This window comes from Melospiza georgiana, chromosome 4 (assembly GCF_028018845.1).
Source record: "Melospiza georgiana isolate bMelGeo1 chromosome 4, bMelGeo1.pri, whole genome shotgun sequence".
NCBI lineage: Eukaryota > Metazoa > Chordata > Aves > Passeriformes > Passerellidae > Melospiza > Melospiza georgiana.
The window spans coordinates 71897016-71918039 of NC_080433.1; the positions used below are offsets into that span (position 1 = coordinate 71897016).

Sequence of the window (21024 nt, forward strand, 5' to 3'; positions counted from 1 at the left end):
ATTGCAGAAAAAAACAGTATTGTATTTATTAGGCAATTACACATTTTTCATATGTTGAATAAAATAAATTGCTTTAGCTGTCAGAGCTCCTAGGCTGTGAATATAAATCAGTTTGCAAGCATGTTAGCCAGTGATTTGATAAAGTGTGGAAAATTCTTGTGAGTATTGGCAATGAAATTAGCCCAGGCTTGAATAATTCCTTCTGCCTCTGCAGGCAAGAGGAAGTAAAAGCCTCACGTGGAGCTTCTCAAAGGAAGGAGAAGTATTCCAGCAACATCATCACTTCTCTCTCCAGAGCCTAATGGAAACCTCTGTGGCACCAGAGATCTGTGCCAAATTTCATCCTCAGTCCAGCCCCATGGAAACTCAAACAACAAATGAGCCTTAAGGGTCTGATATTGAATTCAGTGACCCCAACACAGTGAATGGTTGGCATCTGACTCCATTGACTCAGAATTCTGAAAAAACGCTTTATTAAAATTATATTACATTATATTATTATACTATACTAAATTACATACTAAAGAAAACTCTTGACTGTCTCCTGACAGTCAAGACACAACTTTGAGTGATTGGTTTATTAATATAAACAACCATCACCAGAATCCAGTTACCAAATCCCTTCAGGTACCCAATCTTCCTAACGCGTTCCACATGCGCATAAACAACAGGAGCATCGAGTAGAGACAAGGACTGTTTTTTCTTCTTCTCTCTGTGCTTCTCCAGGAAAAAAAAACTGTGAGAGAGAATTATCTCTCTCTCTGTTCAGAGGATGTGAATGCCACAGTCTGATTCTGCATTATTGTGGTGTATGATTGACCCTCTTGCCTCTGGCTGAGCCTCACAAATCCTACAAAGCCTGGGGCAGGTGCCCCGCAGAAACTGCACTGCCCATTTCCTCCGCAGCAACAAAACTCATTAAAGCATAACTTGGAGTTTTCACTGCATGGGCAGAAGATTTCCTCACTGGCTGGAAGATTGAGATTAGAGATGATTCAATTTGACATGATTTATTTATCAGGGAAACACAGTATCTACCAACTTCATAAGAGCAAAGAGTACTGAACAAGAAAATTTAACTTTGCGTTTCCTCTTTAGAACAGCTGCAGAAGGGTGGTATCACTTTTAAGGCGGCAGATTTTCTGATGGGGAGAAACACCCTGAGGGTGTATTTGACTAAAAAAAACAAACAGACATTTTACTGGAGCCAAGTTTGTTTAAGTTCCATGAGTTTTTCATATTTGCAAAATACCTGAAGCCTATTTCACCAATAGATAGAACAGGATTGAGTGGGTTTCCTGAATTAATGCCCACAGAACCAGCTTACAAATACAGGAATTTAGAATGATTTTGTACTCACGTTTCCTTTAGCCATAGTAAAATCTGCTGTAGATGGTTATTCATAGAAAGCAGAATTAGAAGAACTGTTCAAGCAATGTTTAGATGAAGACCTAGGAAAGAATTTAAAGCACTCTGCAAAGTATTGTAGGGATGCCTTGAGAAATCTGACTCAATAGAGGGTATTGAGAGATGTTGGAAGCATCTGAATTTCTCTCTGATATAGATCTTCTGATATCCATAGGATCACTTGCAGGAACAAACATGGGAGATTATGTATGTGATAAAAACAAAACATATCAGTACTGAATATCTCAAAACATTGAAAGTAGGCTTAATACCACCAATGCAATGTCTGGAAATCTGTTAATGATGTTTTCCTACCCCCTTTACTCTCTGAAAATTAGGAATAACAGGCCTGAATCAATATGATAAGACATAGTTATTTTAACAATATAGAATTTTGTGTTGGATAGCTGAAAGTCCTTCAGGTTGAGGAGGAAAAATTCTAGGGATGCTAATAATATTATTAGGAAGTAAGTAAGAAGTAGGATTTATGAGTTTAGTTGATTTTTAAAATAGAATTTGCTGATCTCCTGATTTCTGTTTGTCTTACTAACTCTCCTCACTTTTTCATCTTTATGTATGTTATTTATTAATGCTCACAGGCGTAGAAGTGTATTTGCTTTCCTAACTCTGCTACCCTCATGCCTTTGGACTGATTATCTTTTGGCATTTTATGTTAATCCTTGGTAAGTGATTTACTTGTTTTTCCATATGCAATGTGTAAGCAATGTGAATTACTATGACATGAAAAATGTGTGGTACCTTTGTTCTCAAATGGGTCAAAGCTTTTAGAGATAAAATTTTGCACTGGAACATGGACTGGCGAGGATGTGGGTATCAAAGTATTTGCTACCCTGCTTCATCTGGTTTGTCTGCTTATTCTCCAACCCATTTTGGTATTAAAAAGCTGATCTTACAGTGGTCATCATATCCATCTCATTGCTGTCTTTGCAATTTTTGCTGCTTCATGACAAGTCCTGACTTCTTCTGTCGTGGTTATTTACATGTTCATTGCCTGGCACTGACTTCTGCTGCTGCTGCTGTTCTATTACTAAAACTGCTTGATTGTGCCTCACCTGTTTGGTGTGTGATGTCAAATACTTTTGTTTTTCAAAGGTGCTCTTACGCCCTCCTGATGTCAGTAAAAGCTTTGCTTTTGAAGTAAAACCAGTTCACTGAGAATGGATACAACTAGGAGTCCCAAAGAGTAAAAACAGGGTCACTGTGTGCATATATTGTGTATGTGGGTATATTTAATACTGTGGGTATATTTATTACTGTCTGTAAATAATTAATAAGGATTTAATAAACACCTGATTGTTTTCTTCAAAAACCGAACAAAGCCACTCCTCTTAGGACCAGAATTGTTTTACAAGCCATTTAACAAATAATTATAATAATCTATGACCCAAAATTGCCTAATAAATATAAACTTAAGAAACTTAAATTCCTGATGCTCTTGGGTCCAAGTTTTAGGGTTTTACAAAAAAGGTGGTCCTGAGGTTAAGATTTTATTTCCCTATCATTTTCCCTGGTCTTACCATGAGGCACCAAAGCCCTGGTAGGCAGCCATCAGCATCTTCAGCACAGGGATTTTTGAGACTGATTTTCCTTGAGTTACAGTGAGTCTGTAGAAAAACCCATCCAAATTTTCAGTGGGCCTTGAAATGTGAGTTAAAGCAGCACAGAATCTGAAAAAGATAAGAGCTAAAACCTCAGGCATCAGGTGGTTATTTTGGAAGTCACACTGAGCTCTCTCAGCTGGTCAAGAAGCCCAGAGTGGCCACTGTGAATGGCACTGCTGCAAAAATGTTGTCATCTTTTTTCCCTCTGCCTTTTTTCTTTTATTATTCATTCGTTCACCTCTCCAGATGCCTGTCTTTCTTCAGAGGTTTCCCCTTCCATCAATCTACCTATTTCAGTCTGCATGATTAAGTTTACAGGAGCTGAAGTGGAATGAGATGAGATTAATCCCTCTCTTTGTATTTTAATATGTAGACTAAATGGAATAACAGATGAAAACACCAGCTCATGTTTCAAATGTTTTTGTTTTGCACATAAGCTGGTTTAAAACATTTATGAACGTTCAGGAAACAATTGCAATGCTAAGAAACAAAGGCCTCTTGAGACCATCAAAGCACACAAAATTCTTGCTGAGAAATGTTTGTCAATCATTTGTTTTATTGCTTCTTGAAGTGTTCCTTGGAGAAGTGTTCTTAGAGGCATTCCCATCATAAAGAGCTATTAAGAGCTAAGACATTTAGCTTTTTTTTTTCCTTTTCAAATTAATTCTTATGTGCCTGACATTAAAAGGTTTACCATAGTCACAGGGGATAGAGGTGTGTTGAATAATTTAGTGGAATTAACGTTAAGATTTCACTGGAAAAAAAATCTTCAAAGATGGAAAATAAATACCAGTAGTTTAGGTGTTCAGTACATATGAATGTACAGATAATATGATAGGCTGAAGAGGTTTATAATATTTAATCTCCACATTAATATAAAGCTGGTATTGCCATAGCTCTTGTTAATTCTGCAGGCAAAGATCCTCATCTAAATGGAAATGTACTTTGACAAAAATAACAAAATTACTGCAGGTTGTGGCTGCTCCAGAAACTGAATATTTTGTAAAATTTAATTTTGGAAAGTAGTCCTTTATTTGTTTTTAGAGTAGCTTCTAAACTAGGTAGAAAAATAAAAATATTCTGCTTTTTATTATTTCTTTCTGTATAATTCCATTATTTAGAATTTAAAAGTCTTGTCTTTAATTTACTAATTGAAACAGTGAACCAAGTGATCCAGACATAATTTTCATATCACCATGAAATTTAAAATAGCATCATTATAATGTGTAAAAATAACAGATATTGTTTAATGCCCAGGAATTAAAAACTGACACTATTAAAATTCCTTCTGAGTAAGCAAGAATCTATTTGAGCTCTGTGGCTGATTGAACACAGATCAGTCTTTTTAGACCTCTAGCCAAGTAATTCCAAGGTGTTTGTTTTGCCTATTAAATTTTTTTGTTGCTTAACTTCTTTTTGGCAACAACAAAATGAACACACACCCCCCCCCTCCAGAAATCCACCCAGTGGTAGCTGGTGTAGTGCAGTTCTTAAATCCAATCCTTTGGGTTTTACTGCTTAACACACTCAAAAACCTACTCACAACTGTGGCTAGTGAATTACATCGGCCATAAATCATTGTTTAACATGACTGGCACAATTATCTCCAGCTGTTTAAAGTCAATTAAATTATCTAAGGTTTAAGCTGGAGTCCCGCTGAGGTCAGTAGGATATTTGCCATTGGCTTCACTTATCATCATAAGCAGGTTAGGAGACAGGCCCTTTCTTTTTTCCTTCACCTTTTCCTGAATTTTCCAGTGGTGTTCTTGTCCCTTTACCCAGCAGATGCTTCTCATTCCCAGGTGCTCTCCAGGGTTGACATCCAATTTTCCAGGCTCAGGCCCTGGCGACTCAGCCCCAGCCCACCCAGAGCCAATGGGTCAGGATTTATGGGGGACCCATGGCTTTTCCTGGGCACAGATTTTCCTTTGCAATGGCAAATCCCATTCCCAGAGCCACAGAATGGGATGTGCATCCCACTGGACTCAATAGAAATCTTGCTATCAGCTTAAAATTATTATAAGTTATTATTAACAATCTCTTCCCAAGTATGATGAAAAAATACACATTCTTAAATCAGTGCTGTCTTTGAATAAAGGTTGTACAACTGTTTAATGAACTTTTAATTCATAAGTATGAATTTTAAAACTTGTTTTTTTCTTTTTTTTTTTTTCAGGAGTAAAAATGGATTAAAGAAGAGAAAGCTGACCAAGTATGTAACTTCTTTGATATTTAAAGGAATAAGTCTTAGACTAAATAGACATCATGGCATAGTGGTATTTTATTTACAAATACAGAAAACTTCTTGGTAGACATATCCCAAGAGAGATACCTGAAAGCAGAAAACAAACGCAAATTGGACAAAAACTGTTCTGCTCAACATATTGCAGTAAAACATACAAAATCAGTCAGCAGGGAAAAGATCAATTATCCAACTTAGTGATTTCAGCAGAGCTTATCCTTGGTTAAAAACTGCAAATGGTGAAAAATCTGGGATGCATTTGTTTGCAGTGACATTTCCCTGTTGACATGGCGCTCTCATTACAGTTGTTGCTAGAACATCAGATCATTAATGCTGGCGGGTAAACAGGAGTAATTGAGTGGTGATAAGACAGGTTCCTATGGGCATATTGCCTCCAAGTAAATGAGAAGATTACTGTGTACATGCTCCAGTAGCTTGTAAATTAGAGTATGATAATTAGGAGAGGGGAGCTGTTTACCTGTGTTTCGTTACTCACAGCATCAGCCTAATTATTTCTGTGTTGTGTTCAGGGGCTGTGCCTCACTAACAGATAGATCTCACCTGGCAAAAAAAACGTGTGGAAAGAGGGGAGTCATTAAATCAAGGCTAATTCCTACCTACTGAAACTCTCCATGGTTTTGTATAGTTACAGACCACCTTTTTTTAGCCACTATCTCTCTATAATTACAAATGTGTGTAGTTGTCAAAGCCAGCAGAGAAAGCAGTCAGGGCAGTGGCATCCAAAATGTAACACACCCACCTTTGGGTGACCCTGAACCACAAGGTTTGTCCTTATTTCTCTCTAGCATTAAAAGCTGCAAATGGATATTTATGACTTGAAAGTATTCTGGGGGAAAGGAATGAAAAGTGCTACAAAAATCCGATTTTTTTTAACCTAATTTCTCTGTATTTTTCTTTTAAAGCCCTGTCCAGCTGGACGATTTTGATGGATACATCAAGGATATGGCCAAAGACTCCGATTATAAATTTTCTCTGCAATTCGAGGTAAAACTCTGAGGATTCTTGCCCAGATCAGCTTTTTCAAGATGTTTAGCGTGGCGTGCTACTATGTTGGTTGATCTGAGCTGTTGCTGGGTGGGCCAGCTTCACTTCCTCCTAATTCTGCAGAATTTAGAAGTGGAGCTTGGTTTTGTTAAATCCTGCATTTACTGAGCTGATTGGAGTGGCTTCTCACATTCAATGTGAGTTAACTGTCAGAAAAAACACACTTGCTTTAAGTTTAGGGCATGCTGGCAGCCTGAATTTAATTTGGGATTTTAATGGCTTTATTTTGTTTATTTAATGTCCTTAATTTGAGAGGAAGCACTGAAATCAGGAAGTAGCATCAGAAATATCTATAAGAGCAAGGAGATTTCTCTCAGGAAGTTCAGGTGCACTGTCTTAATTAGTCAACATTTAAAGTCAGTTTAGTAGTATAAAACTAAATCCCATCCCTATCCTGGGGCTGCTTCCCAAAGATTTAAGATGGAAAATGTTCCCAAAGATTTAAATGGGGAGCACTCGGTGTTTCCATGATCCCTTCCTGACAGCAGATTCCCCTGATGAACCCTCTATTACATGTAACTACTGAAGATGATGACTAAAAAGATCTTCCAAGCATTTCCCCAGGACTGAAACCCACTTGAAGATTTCAAGAATCCTCTTTAAGGGGGGCAGATGCCACCACAGAAATAACTTAGCCAGCCCCTGGTTTGACAGGATTTTTGGTTTGACAGTGAGTGTGGGTAGGGAGGACCAATGCTGAGTCCCAGCTCTGGGATGGCATCAATGTGTTGGCAACATCAGGAGGAGAAACCCCAGCTCTGCTCTCCAGCTGCTTGGAGCCCAACTCATCAAATAACAGACAATCTGTCGTCCTGCTGTCAATTTATAAAGTGATTTATGAGCATTTTCTCTCTGCTACCTGCCACAAGTGATCACAAGGGTGGTGATCTCTGAGTGTTTTTGAGGCTGACCTTGGCATTTTCCTTTCTGTCATCTCAGGAGCTAAAGCTGATTGGGCTGGACATCCCCCACTTTGCTGCTGATCTCCCCATGAATCGCTGCAAGAATCGCTACACAAATATCCTGCCCTGTAAGTGCAACACACTAAATCCTGCTGAAGTCCCCAGAGAGGGAAAGAAGAGCTCCAATAAGAAAACTGGAGAATCAGGAGATTTTTGTAAGGCTGGTAAAAGCCTGTTCTACAATCCTGCTCTTGCGGAGAACCAGGCAAGGGTTGTTTTTATGTTAGATGTAGCTTCCTGGAAATGTTTATCATGGCAAGAGCTTGGAGGTAAGAAACACAAGGTTTTTTATGCTGCTGAGTAGTGTTACTGTATTTCTCTTATGATTTTAATGAAGCCTAAGGGAGTCCAAAGGACAGCACTTGGAGGGGGTGTTTGCAGGACACTAATGATGGTGTGTCCATGTTTGCCGAAGCAAACATAGCTCTCTTAGTCAATACAAGAATTTTCTATTTTTTAACTATTATAGATTATTTTTGGTCATTCCTATGGGGCTAATTTAAATTCTGCCTAGTTGGAGATGAGAGTCATATTTGAGAGGTGATTTTTTCCCCAATTTCTGTTTCCTTTCACAGATGATTTCAGTCGTGTCCGCTTAGTCTCAATGAATGAAGAGGAGGGTTCTGACTACATCAATGCCAACTACATCCCTGTGAGTACAGAGCTCAGTGTCCTGCACACCAGGCAGAGCTGGGCCCTTGAAAATGAAAATAACACAGCATTTCCTGGAAGCTCTGTCATGTTTTCAGCATCTCCTTCAGCTTCCAAATATTTTGCCTACATGGAACAGCAAAAAAAAAAAAAAAAAAAAAAAAAAGGTGTGGAGGTTTTTGGCAAATTTTGTTGCAGTAGCTGTGAATCTTTGTGAGACTTTGATTGGACTGGTATGGAAATGAGCAGGAAATGTTAAAATGATTCAGTGGCCTTTTAAGATAGCAAGGTGAAACATAGAAGTTCAAATGAGAAATTTTTCTAGATTTCTACTGCACGTGGAAGAAAAGAGCTAAGGCAGACACTCCAAATGCACAAAATGCACACAGCCCAGATGGTGTGTGGAGAGAACTTCTGCTTTCTGCCTCCTCCCTGGTGCTTCCCCTGCTCCTCCCTCCACCTGGCAGGGAGCACACACTTACCAAGGGTAGCACCCACGGTTCCAGGATAATTACACAGTGTACACAGAGCTGTAGGCAAATATTTTGACACTGGGGGTTGGCTGAAAGCTCATCAGCTCTCTCCACTCTCCCCTGCAGTCACTCAGGCTCATCCCTGCAATGGCACAAGGGTTTGTCCCTCTGGTACCTTTGTGCTGTGGCTCAGGGAGGGCTGGAGAGCAAGAATTCCCTGGGCTGCTCTGCATGGTCACTGCAGCCCTTTAGGAAGAGATCTTTCACAGAGAAATGAGCATTTTTGCAGTCTGGCTGTGGACAGAGCTGAGCCTGGCTGTGCTGGAGAGAGCTGAGCCAGCGTTATGGAGAAAGGAGGAGCCCTTGGATGAGTCACTGGAGCCACTTCTCTGTCACTCTGGCACTGCCCAAGTATGCAGTGTTGAGCCAAGTGTCTGAGCTTGGCTTCTCTGTGTCCAGGGCAGGAAGCTGAGCACTCACACTGCAAAAAACAGGAAAGGAAAACCTTCCAGGATGCACAGCACAGGAAACTTCTGTCGCAGACAACTTTTATGAAAAATCCTTTCTTTAGGATTTTTCCTCCTGAGAAGCAGAGAGGCCTCAGGAACAAAATGTAAATAATGATTATTTGTTGCTGTGGAATGCAACAGGTTCATCTGGGATTGGTCCATGTTGGATGTTTCTAATTAATGGCCAATCACAGTCAGCTGGCTCAGACAGAGAGCCAAGCCACAAACCTTTGTTATCATTTTTTCCTATTCTATTCTTAGCCAGCCTTCTGATGAAATCCTTTTCTTCTTTTAGTATAGCTTTAAAGTAATATATATCATAAAATAATAGATCAAGCCTTCTGAAACATGGAGTCAGATCCTCATCTCTTCCCTCATCCAAGAACCCCTGAGAACACCGTCACAAACTTCTGTCTCAGGGGATTGGGGATAACAGGATCTCAAGCAGCAGCCCCTCTCAGATGTTCAGTTCTGCTTTGCATCTCTTTAGTTCTGCTTCTAGCCCAGTGTTGACCATGGAAACTGGGATAGACACGTGATGGTAATGCTGTTCTATTCCTGATAATCAGTGTTCCACTGCCTCCAAACCCAGAAACCAGGGGTGATCTATCCCTGTGCTAACAGGGGTTTGTCACTTGGGTCAGACAAGAACAGAACAGGCAGCAAATTCTGTGTAGTGCACAAAACTGGGATTGAGCTCGTTTGCAGAGATGTCTGGAGGAAGCCATTTGATGAAAGTGCTCCCAAATCACAAATAATGTTATGATCCACATACAGTGGTGGCCCAGAAATTGCCCAATTTGCATGGGATCATGCTGTGTGTTGGATGTATTTTTTGCTCTTGCTAGGAATATAAAATTACTTTCCAAATGCAGTTTTGATGATACAATCTCAGCAAATATGGTTATAGCACATGCCAAAAGGGTCATTCTGTGGTCTTTTATTATAGTCCTAATAACAGTCTTTTGATTTTGGAGAGGAGAAAGGAATCTTTCCAACTAAAATCATGTTGATAGGTAAGGGAAAGGGAATACATGCAAATGAAGCATCTTAGCATCTGTTAAGGGCATTGACTCATCATCTTCTCTATTATTTTAATCAGAAATCTAATTAATATTTTATCTAATTAAGACCTCATGACATAAACACATGTCTGTAATCCTGTTCCATTGACACCAGTGACTGAAAATCACCACAGGCACTGCTTGGGATGAGCAGACTGGGCATCTGTAACTGGTTTTGTGCCTATAACTAAACAAACCCTAAAATTACATAATCTGGAAGGAGCTGTAACTTTCTCTTAGGGCTTTTATTACTTGCTTTTTTAATGTGGCCTTTTTTCTCTCTGGGCAAATGATTCATGTGGTAACAGCCTTAACTTCTGCATTTTAGATTGTTTATACTTTGGGAACATCAAAATCTAGCAAAAGTTGTCATCACAAAATAAATACCAAAAAAAAATAATTTCTTTATATTAAAAATCACTTTTAGAAGTACAAATTTGGCTTGGGCAAGCTAAAAAAAATGTGAAAAAAACATGTTCTGAAGCAGTAGCCATGTTGGTAAGCAGGACCCATCTCTTTGTATTTTAGGGTTATAATTCACCCCAGGAGTACATTGCAACCCAAGGACCCCTGCCAGAAACTAGGAATGATTTTTGGAAGATGGTTCTCCAGCAAAAATCACAAATTATCGTTATGCTCACTCAGTGCAATGAGAAAAGACGGGTATGTAACAAAATCTTGTGTGTGGTGTAAATGAAACCACTCTGAAAAAGAGCTTTTTTATGCTGAGTCAATGTCTTTGCACTGTTTTTGATCATGAGACAGCGTCCCAACCAGCCCTGGAATGGCATCTACCTTCCCACTTCAAGACCTTCTTTGACATTCCCTGATGTTCCCTGACCTCCTTTCAGCTTCTTGAGCTTCTTTGTCCTTTATTGACCTTCTTGGACCTTCCCTGACTTGCTGCACCTTCATTGACTTTTCCTGACCTTCCCTGACCTTCTTTGTCCCCTTCTTACCTTTTCTGACCTTGTTTGATTTTCTTTGACCTCCTTCGACTTTTCCTGAAGTTCTTCAACATTCTTTGACTTTCCCTGACCTTCTTCAACCTTCCCTGATTTTCCTTGACCTTCTCTTGAACCTTGACCTTCCCTTGACCTTCCCTGACCTGCTCTGCTGTTGACTTTCCATGACTTTCTTTAACCTTCCTCCACCCTCTTTGAACTTCTTTCATGACCCCTCAGGTCGTTGACTTTCTTCACCCTTTTCTGCCCTTTTACCTCCCCTGACCTTATTATGAAGCCTCTCCTCTTACATGAGGAGAAGCTGAGAGAGCTGAGACTCTTCATCCTGGAGAAGAGGAGGCTCCAGGGGTCTTGTCACTGTGTACAAATACCTGATGGGAGGGAAAGGAGAGGAGGGACTCCTTTAGTGGCAACTTGCCCGGTGACAGGTCAAGAGGTGATGTGCACAAATTAAAAAAAAACACACTAAATTCCTTCTGAAGAAAGGAAACACTTATTTACTGTGAGGGGGACTGAGCTCTGGGATAGGTTGCCCAGAGCTTGTGGAGTGTCCATCCTTGGAGATATTCCAAAGTCACCTGGACATGGTCTAGAGCTGGCTCTAGGTAACACTGCTTGAGAGGGGAGAGGCTTGAACAGGATGACCTCCAGGGGAACCTTCCAACCTCAGGCCTTCTGTGATTCTGCACTCTTAAGTTTAAATAATTAAAATAATTAAAATACAAGTCCTAGCTTTACATTTCCCCTTGATATTGTAATAGAAATATTTGGAATATAATTTGGGGGGGGGGTTATATGCACATTCTCTTTCCCAGCATTTTGCTCCATTTAGACCTTTATATCAGGAAGAATAATAAAAGGCACTTTATGTCTATTCTTCACTGCACTGAAGCTGCCCTTCTGAAAACTGATAAATAGCTGATGGCCACAATTAAATGGGAATGGTCAGACTGGAAGTCATTGCAGGATAAATTTCTTCTTATTTCAGCAGCAAGTGAACAGTGACAGGCACTACTAAACCTGAGGTTCTGCCTCCTTTTGCATGTGCTTCTTTCCACATGTGTATCTTTATATAAATGCAAAAACTACTGGATTTCCCCACGTTTCAGGTGAAGTGTGACCACTACTGGCCTTTCACAGAAGATCCTGTTGCTTATGGGGATATCACAGTGGAGATGCTGAGTGAGGAGGAGCACACGGACTGGGTGTACCGCAGCTTCCGAATCAGCTACGTGAGTGAAACCCTCTGCCAAAGGAGTGATTGCAGTCCAGCCTTTATCCTTTCCTTTAACTCTTGTCTATTTCTGGCATTCAGCAGGAAACACCTAAGAGAGATCAATGTCCTTACCCTCACTTCACACAGACAAATGATGAAATCATAAAACTTTCCCCTAAAATCGTTGTCTCTGAATTTCTCAGCAAAATGCAAAGCTGGAACAAAAGTAGCACCAGAGCTCTGGACAATTCTGTGGTACCAATAATTACTGACGACGAATGTGTGAATTCCTTCTTTTCTATAACTCAAGCACACCTTCTTGCTATAAATTATTCAAAACTTGAAAATACCAATGGAAGAATTGAAAATAATTCTCAAAAGGGCAATTCTGCAATAATCATGCCTACCTATAAAATATTTAAACAAAAGTGAGAGTATGTGGTGTCCAGATTAAAGCTCCTTAGACTTTCCTTCCACCTTTGTTTCCTGCATCAGCTCATTGCCAGCACCATCTCATGAAGCAAAGTTTAGGGATAGGGAGGGGATGTGGAAAAAGCTGTGCACTGGCAGCTCACCACTGACCCATGACCTTATGTGTTGTGTTGAGGATTACTTCATCTAAAGCCACTAGAATTTTTAGCATTGTAAATGTGGGGTTTTTGATAATGAGCTTTTTTCCTAAATGTTTCCTCTGGTAATCTTTTCTTCTTCCCTTTGTTTTGTTGTTTGTTTTTTTTTTTTTTGGTTTTTTTTTTTTTGCTTGGTTGTTTTTTTGTTGTTGTTTTTTGGGGGGTTTTGATTTACTTGGGGAAGGGGGTTGGGTTTTTGTTTTTTGGCGTTTTTTTGGTTTTGTTTTTTTTTCTTTAAACTTGAAAATCTCTTGAGAGTCCAGGTTTGACTGCTTGCCAACAGTGTTGTTCTTTATCTGTGGCAAAATGAGAAAAGGAGAGGGAATGGAATAAAAAGCGGGAAAAAAAGCTCAGAGTTGAAAAATGCAACAGTTTTTGGTTTAAAAGCAGAAAAAGATGGAACTACCACAGGGACCAAAGCAAAAAGCAAATCCAGAAACAGGAAGTTGTTTTGATAATGATGGCTTGGTATCCCCCCCCACTTTGTAATTAACTAGTTTGTTCTTTGCCAATTTTTTGGCTGGCTTCAGTCTTTCAGGCTGTATGTAGGCAAAAAAAGAAAACCAAAAAATGTCAAGAAAGCCCCTCAGTGTGACTGAGTGTGATGACATGCTGCTGTTGTGCTTGTCCCACCAGGCTGATGAGGTGCAGGACGTGATGCATTTTAACTTCACGGCCTGGCCAGACCACGGCGTGCCCACCACCAACGCTGCCGAGAGCATCCTGCAGTTTGTGCAGATGGTCAGGCAGAAATCAGCCAAGACTAAAGGCCCCATGGTCATACACTGCAGGTAAATGCTTCAAGGAATAGCACAAGAACAAGGTGTGACATTAAATGAAACCATGAGAAATAGAGGTTTTGGGGTTCTGCTCACCTGTTGGCTGAGGGTGGTTCTCTCTGCTGTTATGCAGCTCTGTCCTGTGACCTCATGGAGAAATTCATAGAGGATATTGTTCTGTGAGTCTTAGTGCCAAAAAAAGTGCTCAATAAACCAGGGGAGAGATTTATATATCATATTATGAAATCAGACCCTGTATTTACTGCTTAATTGTTCTGGGGAGGAACAGAAGCAAGTATCAGAGAGCTGGGCAACAGCTGTAGTATTTCTTACTTTCAGTGAGGATTCTTCTAGCAGCAAAGAAGGATATTTTCAGGTAGTACTTTTAGGCTATACTGTGCATCTTAGACCACATAAATTAAAAATAAAAATGCTACAAAATTAGTTGGAAGGGCAGAGAATTAGTGTATCGATCAACTCCTGCAGCAATTGTTCTCAGACTTTCAAGAAGGCACAGAATGAATTTATCAGTTGATCTGTCCAATTAACATGTCAGAAATTCCGTTGTATTCATCTTATTTGAGAAATTACCAAAAGCCAAACTAGAGACCTGTTTTGTGACAGTTGTGTTGAACTGTGTTGAGATGAGCTGTTAAACATTATTGCAAACACTTTCAAGGCTTTTCAGAAAAGAATGACAAAACAGAAGAAAGAGCTTTTGCCAAGATACACACCCTTAGTAGTAGGGGAGGTGTTGGGTTGCTGTGTGAAACTCTGTAAAACCTCTGTGAAATCTGACTTAAACACCACATGCAAAATTACAGTGCTAAGAATTGTACACACATAAGAATCCCTAAATGAAGGCAGTGTGTGTTTTTTCTAGTTGCTAAGCTTTCCTTTGGGGAAAATGCAGATTTTCAGCTGAGTGGTAGCTATTTCTGTCTCATGCTCCTAAGGCAGAAGTCCTGGAGTGCAGACTCTTCTGGTGATGCCTCAGGTTTTAGCTTTTCTATTTTTCACATTCTGTGCTGCTTTAGCATGTGAGTCTGAGCTTTGTGTTAGGGGATGGTGAGCTCTGTGCACACAACAACAATTCCTGCTCCAGTTGGGCACCAAGGACAAATGACCCAAACCTCAGCCCAGGAGCACAAACCCCGTGGGCTGGAGAGAGAAAAACAAGCAGGGTGGGACTGCCTGGGCTAAAGCTGGAATGGGACAATGAACTGCAAGGTGCAAATGGAGCAGAACTGATCCCAGGGACAGAGCCCGTGCCCGGCCGTGCATTTTGGGGCCATTTTGGTTCATCTTGGGTGCAGCCCTGGCTGGGCTCTGGTGCTGCCCAAGGTGCATCCATGGAGGAGATGCTGTGAATAAATCCCTGCTTTATTCTTTAACTCCATCCAGCCTCTGTTCTAGGTCAGCCTTCCTTCACAAGGCATCACTGGGGGGCTGTCCTTTGAGGATGAGCTGCAATAGTTCAGTGTCTTTGCAAGCCAAGAGCTTTGCAGTGTGGAGAGCTGTGGAGCTGAGTCCTGCAGGGTGACCCCCACTTTCTCTGGGCATCCATTGCTCCTGAGCAGGTGTCTGTAGCTCTGGCTCCAGCCCCTGGAGTGGCAGGGGTCTCATGAAGCCTGTGAGGGGAGCAGTGACAGCAGGAAGAGCAGGGAGCTAAGGGTGGGTGAGGCTGTGTGTGCACATTCTGTGTGTGAGTGCCTCCACTCTGCCCAACCAAAGGGCTGTGTGCCACTAAATCAGCTCAACCAGCCTGCCTGGCCTCAGATCAGTCATATCTGATAGCTCCAGCTGCAGCACTCCTGCCCTTTGCAGTGCCCCTGGTTTTGCAGTTTTGCAGTGTGAGTGAGCTGCATGTCTGTGTGTTGCAGCGCTGGCGTGGGGCGGACGGGAACGTTCATCGCCCTGGACCGGCTCCTGCAGCACATCCGTGACCACGAGTTCGTGGATATTTTGGGGCTGGTGTCGGACATGAGGTCCTACAGAATGTCCATGGTGCAGACAGAGGTAAGGACTGTTCACTTCAGCACTGTGACAGTATTGTTGTGCCCATTTCATACCCCTCCGCAGCATGTTCATGACTGTTGTTCATCCTGAATGTCACCATCACATTTTCTGAAAAATCCTCTTTGCCCAGGATTCTTCTCCTGGGAATCCGAGAAGCCTCAGAGAAAAATGAAAACAATAATTCGCTTCTCCTGTGTTTTGCTGCTTTGGAACGTGGTTTGGACATTGTTTACCAACTGGTCATTGTTTCATTGGTTTCATGTGAATTGTTTTAACTTAATGACCAATCACAGGCTGTGTCAGACTCTGGAAGGAGTAATGAGTTTTCATTATCATTCTTGTTAAGCTTTCTATAAGTATCCTTTCTCTATTCTTTAATATAGTTTAATATTGATCATATATAATAATTGTATATAATTAACATTAAGTTATTATCATCATTAATATATTAATATATTAATAATAATTAATAATTTTTATTATTGCTATTAATTTATTGATATTAATTTCTTATTTATTATCTATTATTATATATACTAAATTAGCCTTCTAAGAACATGCAGTCAGATTCACTCATTCTCTCCCCTCATCAGCGTTGCCAGCAAATTCAACACCTTGAACATTTGATAAAATCACTATCAATCAATATTATCAAGTTTTCATCTTCATTGTGGTGTTGTCACATTATTAATCTGCTGCATAGGTGGGTTTGATGATTTATCTGCACTCACTGTCTGCCAGAGGAAATGAGTTATTCTCACCTTCTGTGAAATGAATATGCAAACAAGGCATTAGAAGAGATTAACATATGAAATTTTCAAGCCATACTGTAAAGAGCTGGGCTTGCTGAGGGGATTAATGGCTCATGAAATCATATCAGTATCAGGCAGCCTTGTTCAAGTATCATGTTGATATCATCCAGCTCATCACACAATGGAATTTCAAACAAGCAAAACAGACAAAAGGATTGTGAGTCTGCCAGACACCCTCCTTGCCCCTCTCCCTACCCAAATATCTACTGGGTAGTTCTTTTTCTAAGACAAAAATATATAGACAATATTTACTGGGAAAAAAAAATCACAAACTCATTCTTCAAAGCAGAAGATTTTATGCATCTAAACCTTCCCAGTTCCCCTGGTAATGAGGGAAATATTTAATATTTCATGCCTGTTGTACTCTTCCTTGGTTAGACACACAGTATAAATGGGCCGGCTCCATGCAGCTGGAAATGCCACCATCACTGTTTTCAGGCTAGGTTGTGTATTGTCAAAGTTTGTTGAATTGGGAGCAAAGAAAAAACTTGTGGCAGGGAGAGGATAGGAGGAAGAAAACCTGCAGTGACAACTAGGATCTGGGAATGAAAAAAAAAGTAATTTTCAGTGCATTCTGGATCATTCCTGCCACTTTTCATCACAATTCAATGTATTAATCCAAAAGCAGATCCTTTCCACCAGAGGAAAAAAATGCTGATGGTTGATTGATTTCAGCTGCCATGGTTAGCACTCCAGAGGTGATGTGGGGTTTTGTAGGGGATTTTTTCCTTTAAATATTTCTTTTTTTTTCATGTAGGACCTCATTGTATGCCTGGGGCTGATGTTAGGGGCAGTAACTGAGCTCCTGCTGCTGCAGGCAGTGCCCAAACCTGGCCTCACAGGTCACCAAGTGACACTGACACTCAGCCACAGAGGCCACCAAACAGTTTTTCCTTACAAAATATGAAACCACTGACAGCTCACCTGAGTTCACATTGTCTGCTATGCTGGAAACTTGGCAGTGTCTCAATGAGCAGTTTAAAAAAACAAACGGCATGGGCCCAAAAAAGGGTTTAGAATGGGGAATATCCTGAATTGAAACCAGGCTCTCCAAATTAACTGCTCTGTGAACAAAATGGGGCTTTTCTTCTTATTGATAAAGAAGTCAAACACTGAGGAACCTGAACATCATTAAAATATTTCAGGTGCATATGTGGCATGGGTGCAATTTGTTGCATATAAAGTATCCAGGTACCTTTCTTGGAATTGATTTATTTTTAGGCAATGTAAAATAGACCAACTTTAACTCAGATTCAACTCTTCTGTCATCATTCAGGTTATTAATAAGTGATTATGGTGTCAGGTGGATTTCATGGATTTTTCTTCTATCTGTAGCAATTTTGGACTATTATTTTGAGAGCTGATTGTGCATTGTGAAGGGCTGAGCTGGGAGACATGGAGCTGTGCAGGCTGTTACTGTGACCCATCAAACTGGTTGTGTCATGCTTCTGGGGTACAAAAAATGCCCTTTTATTTGATCTTTTCTTCTAGGAGCAGTACATTTTTATCCACCAGTGTGTGCAGCTGATGTGGCAAAAGAAGAAGCAGCAGTTCTGCATCAGTGATGTCATATATGAGAACGTCAGCAAGTCCTAGTTCAGAGTCACAGGTGGTAAGTCAGGCAAGCCTGGCCTTTCTTATTCCTCTTCCCTGTTCACATGGAGAGTGAGGGGAAAATCCATCTCTCGCAGTAAATAACCAGTAAATAATCCAGCCTGTCACAGTAAATAACCTTCCCATGGCACTGTAAGAATATATGGGCGCACTCATGTGTAAAGAAAAAGAGAATCCAAACTCCTGATGAGCCATCTCAGCATTCCGTGCCACTTGTCCTGACATGCAAAGATTAAAGGCAGGGAGAACTGAATATCTCCAGTTGTTTTCAAACAAGGATTTTGCCTGGTTACCAAGGCCAGCAGGGGCTTGGGGATGCCCTGCTGGAGGGTGAGTTGGTACCCAGAAAGCTCTGGCATGAAACAGTGGGAAATGTTTTCCTAAATCTAAAACCACAGAAGCAGCAGGCTCTCCAAGTGGTACCACCAGCAGCTTTAGTGAAGGGTTGGTGTCACTTTCCCAGTGATCCCATGCCTGAGCAAAACAAGAGGCTGTGACCATGATATTTGCTGCTGGGGACAAGCTGTGGGGACATGTGTCACTGCTCTTTAAGCTACCAAGCTTTGGTTCATTAGGTGGCAGCAATAACCCAGCCATAACCTTAACACTCCTTTTTTGGGTGGAGCAGGAAGTCTCGGGATCTCTGCTGCTCAGGGTGACTCTGAGATGTGTCACAAAGTCTCTTTTCCCAGCCCAGTAATTGAAGAAGGAATCAGAGCTCTTAATTTCTCTGTATCAAGGTTTTTTATTGTGCCTTATCTATGAAATTCTTTCTCCTGGCCTGCTGAGGTCCATCCAGCAGGTCAGACAGAGGCACTGTGCCTGCCCCTGGGGCAGTGTTATCTTTTTATACTAAAAACTCTGTGTGCAGTATTTACAATTACTTTCCAATACCTATCACCTATGTTAGACAGTGAGTTTCTACTCGAAACCAACCCAAAAGTGCCAACATCACAGCAGAAGATGGAGGTCAAGAAGGAGAAATGCTGAACACACCCAGATTCCTCCATCTTGTCCCCTGAACCCCTATTTTAAACCCCCCAAAAAATCTATTTTTCACCCTGTGATAGATTCACTATCATTCTACTTATACTTTTGTGGCTTGTAATTCTTCCTATGAGGTCGGTAATTGTTTTTTCAAGGACTGAATCAAAGGCACAGCGGTCTTGGGCTGTGTGCCAAGGTCTCTGAGCGCCCTGGGCAGGGGCTCAAGCCATCCAGGGCAGCCAGAGGAATTTCCTGGGTTCCCAGAAGGAAGCTGCAGACTGACACAAACTGCTTTTCTAGCAGCTGGTGGAGAGCTGTGCTGAGGGCAGCACCCCAGCCGTGTCTGCTGTGTGTCATGTGCATTTATTCATCCCTGTGTGCATCATCCCCTGCCAAAAGGAACCCCAGTTTTCCTCACTGTCCCCTGGTTATAGGGTTGCTGTCTAATCTGAGTCCCATTACCCCGTACTGGTGACCTGCAGTCCCAGACTGAGTGGAGGGTCAGTAAAACAAATGCTAAAAACTGCAATTATCTCCTTTTCTTCTCTCTAAAGCATTCTGTTTGTTTGGTTGCAGGTGAGACCATGAAGCACACCCATCTTCCCTTGCTTCTGATTTATTTTCTGTTGATGGTTTGAAGGGGCAGGTGCTGTGCCACGAGAGACCACTGCTCTGCAGTGCATGGACAATGAGGGAAAGAAACTTTTACCTTTCTGAAGCACTGGGGAGACAAAGCCTTAACGAGCCTGCGGTGTCTTTTGAACTGTTTAATTTCTGGACATTTTTTTTAAATACTGGACCAAATTCAGCTAAAACAACATGAAGGAAAAGACACTATACGTGCATAAGACAGATTGCTCCAGAGTGTTGGGGTTTTGGTTAATTTCTTTCATGATTTTGTTTTTTCCTGTGCAGGTTGGGCTTAAGGTTAAAGTAAGTGCAATATTTTTTTAATGGTTGACTGGAGAGCTTTCTTCATGTGTCACTGGTCTGTCCCTAGGAGAGCAGGCATTGTTAGTATCTAATAATACCTCATTAGTGAATAGCGAGGCATGAACATACATGAAGAAACCTGGAGATTGTGGAAGGGGGCTGGGAGGGCGGGGGGGTTGCTGGGTCCGTGGATTTGATGGATTTGACGGTTCCCTTACAGCACTGATGGATGTGGGGCCATGGGGAGCACAAGGAACACACTGACAGCAGAAATCCGAGCTGTGAAGCTGAAAGAGGCAGCTGAGAGAAGGGTGGGGTTGGTTCTTGCCTGGGCTGCCACTCATTAAGCAGAGGGATTGCTCTTTTTGCCAACCTTTTTGCAGTAATGCCACTGATCAGGCTTCTTTTTTAGATGGATCTAATCACAGGGCAGCTGAGTTTCCAGCTGGGATATCTTAGCATATATAGCATTTAACTGTCTGAGCAGCCTATGGTGCCTATACCCCTCACTCATGCATTATTTTTAGTAATTATTAACCCTCTGTAAAAACGTGAAGCTGGTTCAGGTTGGAGGGGTGGAAAGAAAAAAAAAAAAAAAAAAAACAACACAAAAAGTGCTTTAATGGACATAACTATTTTTCCTGAACCAGGAATTTCCAATGTTACAAATACAAGGTTTTGGCATGTGAAGGGCTGGTTTTCAATTTGTTGCTACAAGGCTGCCAAAGTGTCAGTATGGATTCCTGCAGGGCCTTTGGGGTAGGGTGGGGGGCTCTTTTCTTTTTCGCTGTCCATTTCAGTTCTAGTCAAAATAATTAGCTTATATATATTATTTTTTTTCTGGTCTTTGTATAATGCCAGTACATCATTGTGTATTGTGACATGGATGCTGTCAGAATGGATGTTTGATGGCATTTTTTGTAACCTGTTGCTTTGTGTCACCTCATTGGAAGTTAGCAGCAATGGTACTCAATGTAAACAAAGCAGACTTGAACTGGAAGTAAACACACTGGATTGCTTACCTGTGGAGAAGTCACTGTCAGCAAAACAGCAAAATACACCTGCACATGCTTTA

At 41.1% G+C, this 21024-nt stretch overlaps 1 protein-coding gene across 2 annotated transcripts in view; it reads left to right on the top strand.

Annotated features, from left to right (window-relative positions):
• PTPRO (protein tyrosine phosphatase receptor type O) overlaps positions 1 to 21024 on the top strand; it is a 140400-nt gene extending 119376 nt beyond the window's left edge. Inside the window, exons 17-27 of one of the 2 annotated variants that reach the window (XM_058023026.1) lie at positions 2007 to 2090; positions 5206 to 5241; positions 6195 to 6276; positions 7276 to 7366; positions 7874 to 7950; positions 10524 to 10658; positions 12070 to 12192; positions 13442 to 13596; positions 15468 to 15603; positions 17907 to 18027; positions 19593 to 21024. In XM_058023026.1, coding sequence (XP_057879009.1) covers positions 2007 to 2090; positions 5206 to 5241; positions 6195 to 6276; positions 7276 to 7366; positions 7874 to 7950; positions 10524 to 10658; positions 12070 to 12192; positions 13442 to 13596; positions 15468 to 15603; positions 17907 to 18011 — 1024 coding nt within the window. In that variant the 3' untranslated portion in view covers positions 18012 to 18027; positions 19593 to 21024. The remainder of the gene's footprint in view (positions 1 to 2006; positions 2091 to 5205; positions 5242 to 6194; positions 6277 to 7275; positions 7367 to 7873; positions 7951 to 10523; positions 10659 to 12069; positions 12193 to 13441; positions 13597 to 15467; positions 15604 to 17906; positions 18028 to 19592) is intronic. The other variant, XM_058023027.1, reaches the window with a different exon arrangement.